Source organism: Sphaeroforma arctica, assembly GCF_001186125.1.
Source record: "Sphaeroforma arctica JP610 unplaced genomic scaffold supercont1.6528, whole genome shotgun sequence".
In the NCBI taxonomy this organism is placed as follows: Eukaryota; class Ichthyosporea; order Ichthyophonida; genus Sphaeroforma; species Sphaeroforma arctica.
This window is the reverse complement of record NW_014034030.1, coordinates 1-1632: the sequence shown is the minus strand read 5'-3', so window position 1 is coordinate 1632 and position 1632 is coordinate 1. Positions and strand designations below refer to the sequence as shown.

Below are 1632 nucleotides of genomic sequence, written 5' to 3'. Positions count from 1 at the left end.
TATATATATATATTTATATATATATATGTAGTATATATATATATAGATAGAGATATAGGTATATAGGTATGTATGTATGTATGTGTGTATGTATGTAAGTATGTATTTATCTATGTATGTATTCTGCACAGTCGTGATGTACTTTTATGACAGTTGCAATTTATATCATCACCCGTATGGACTCCTATTCACGCGATATGCCATCTTCGCCTCATACATCCTTCAGCCCGAATAGCCACGGAGATAGCCCAGGCTAAAGTACTAAACGATGAGCACAAGATATGGAAGAAGAACACGCCCCTACTATACGACGTAATCATGACTCACGCGCTGGCATGGCCTACGCTCACATGCTCATGGCTACCTGATATTGTGAGGTAGTCGTCTCTCGCAATGCTCGTCTAGAGTTGGGAATCTGTCCTATTGTATGCTGTCCCTTATTAATTGAAGCCCTTGAAATGGGATCTGGTGCAGCACGTTGGTTGCAGATCCCCTATATTTCGCTTATCCACGATCAGTTGGTCACACAATCCAATAGCAGTGGGTATTCATGATGCACGTGTTTTGCGGGTGTCTACGGTCAATGAGAATAGTGCCATGCGATGCGGAAACGCGTGAACGTAGGATCAGTACCTCTGTTGCTATATATTGATGATCAGTGCTTTGTACCCTACTCAGCAATCATTACATGCAGATCTACACAGATGCACGATTCCTACTCTGCGCATAGTTGCATTCTGTATATATCTCGTCCCATTCACCTATACACACATGTGTGTCTACAGATATATACGTCTCCGTATAAATTTGTGTGAAATCCAGCTGCACGTGAAGCTTACTATCCACATACAGTTGTATGTTCGATATCGCTTTCGTAGGAAGTCCCATTATAATCCAAGGGCCCACACCACCGAGGGGGTACATGTACTTAACCTGCTGTATGTATCACTTTGTGCCATGCGCTAGAACCGTCTCTCACTGCCTTGTGCGTGCATCTCCCTCACACAATGAAGGTCGCCAGATACAAATTACGAGGAACACCGGTTACTCCTGGGCACCCACACCTCCGGGCAGGAGCCGAACCATATATTAATAGCCTCGTTACGAATGCCAAAGACCACCGTAGACGACACGCAGGAGAGCGAAGAAGGGGGAGGCGAGAATAATAAGAACACCAACGGACCTAATGGGGGGCCTAAGTTTGACGCGGACAGGGGCGAGTATGGGGGCTACGGGTGTAGCGCAGCCAGGATAACCACCACGCAGAAGATTATACACAAGAATGAAGTTCACAAGGCTAGGTGAGTGCGCAACAGAAACAAATCTCCTGGCGTGTCACGAATTTGTATACAGTGCTCGATTTTTGCTCTGCGTTCGAACCTGATAGCTGTATTGAGTCTGAGGCGAGGTTCGTATTCATGCACTTGATCATGTTTCACTTAGCTGTGTACTAACAAATCTGCTACCCACCCCTATATCTATCCACAGTTACATGCCGCAAAACCCCTGTTTGATAGCTACGAAAGGACCGCATCCCGAAGTATTGATCTTCGACTACACAAAGACCCCTCCCGAACCTCCCCGCCAGATGGTAGTCTGTTCGGGCCGTCGTACGGTTGTTCTTAAACCGGG

General features: G+C 45.9%; 1 protein-coding gene across 1 annotated transcript; it reads left to right on the top strand.

The window, feature by feature from the left end:
• Nucleotides 1-224: 224 nt before the first annotated feature.
• SARC_15668 (hypothetical protein) lies at nucleotides 225-1591 on the top strand (the record flags this gene model as incomplete). The annotated part of the gene is made up of 3 exons (XM_014290216.1): nucleotides 225-377; nucleotides 1014-1301; nucleotides 1489-1591. Coding segments are annotated over 3 exons (544 nt in total), but the record flags the coding sequence as incomplete, so codon positions are not given.
• Nucleotides 1592-1632: the final 41 nt, after the last annotated feature.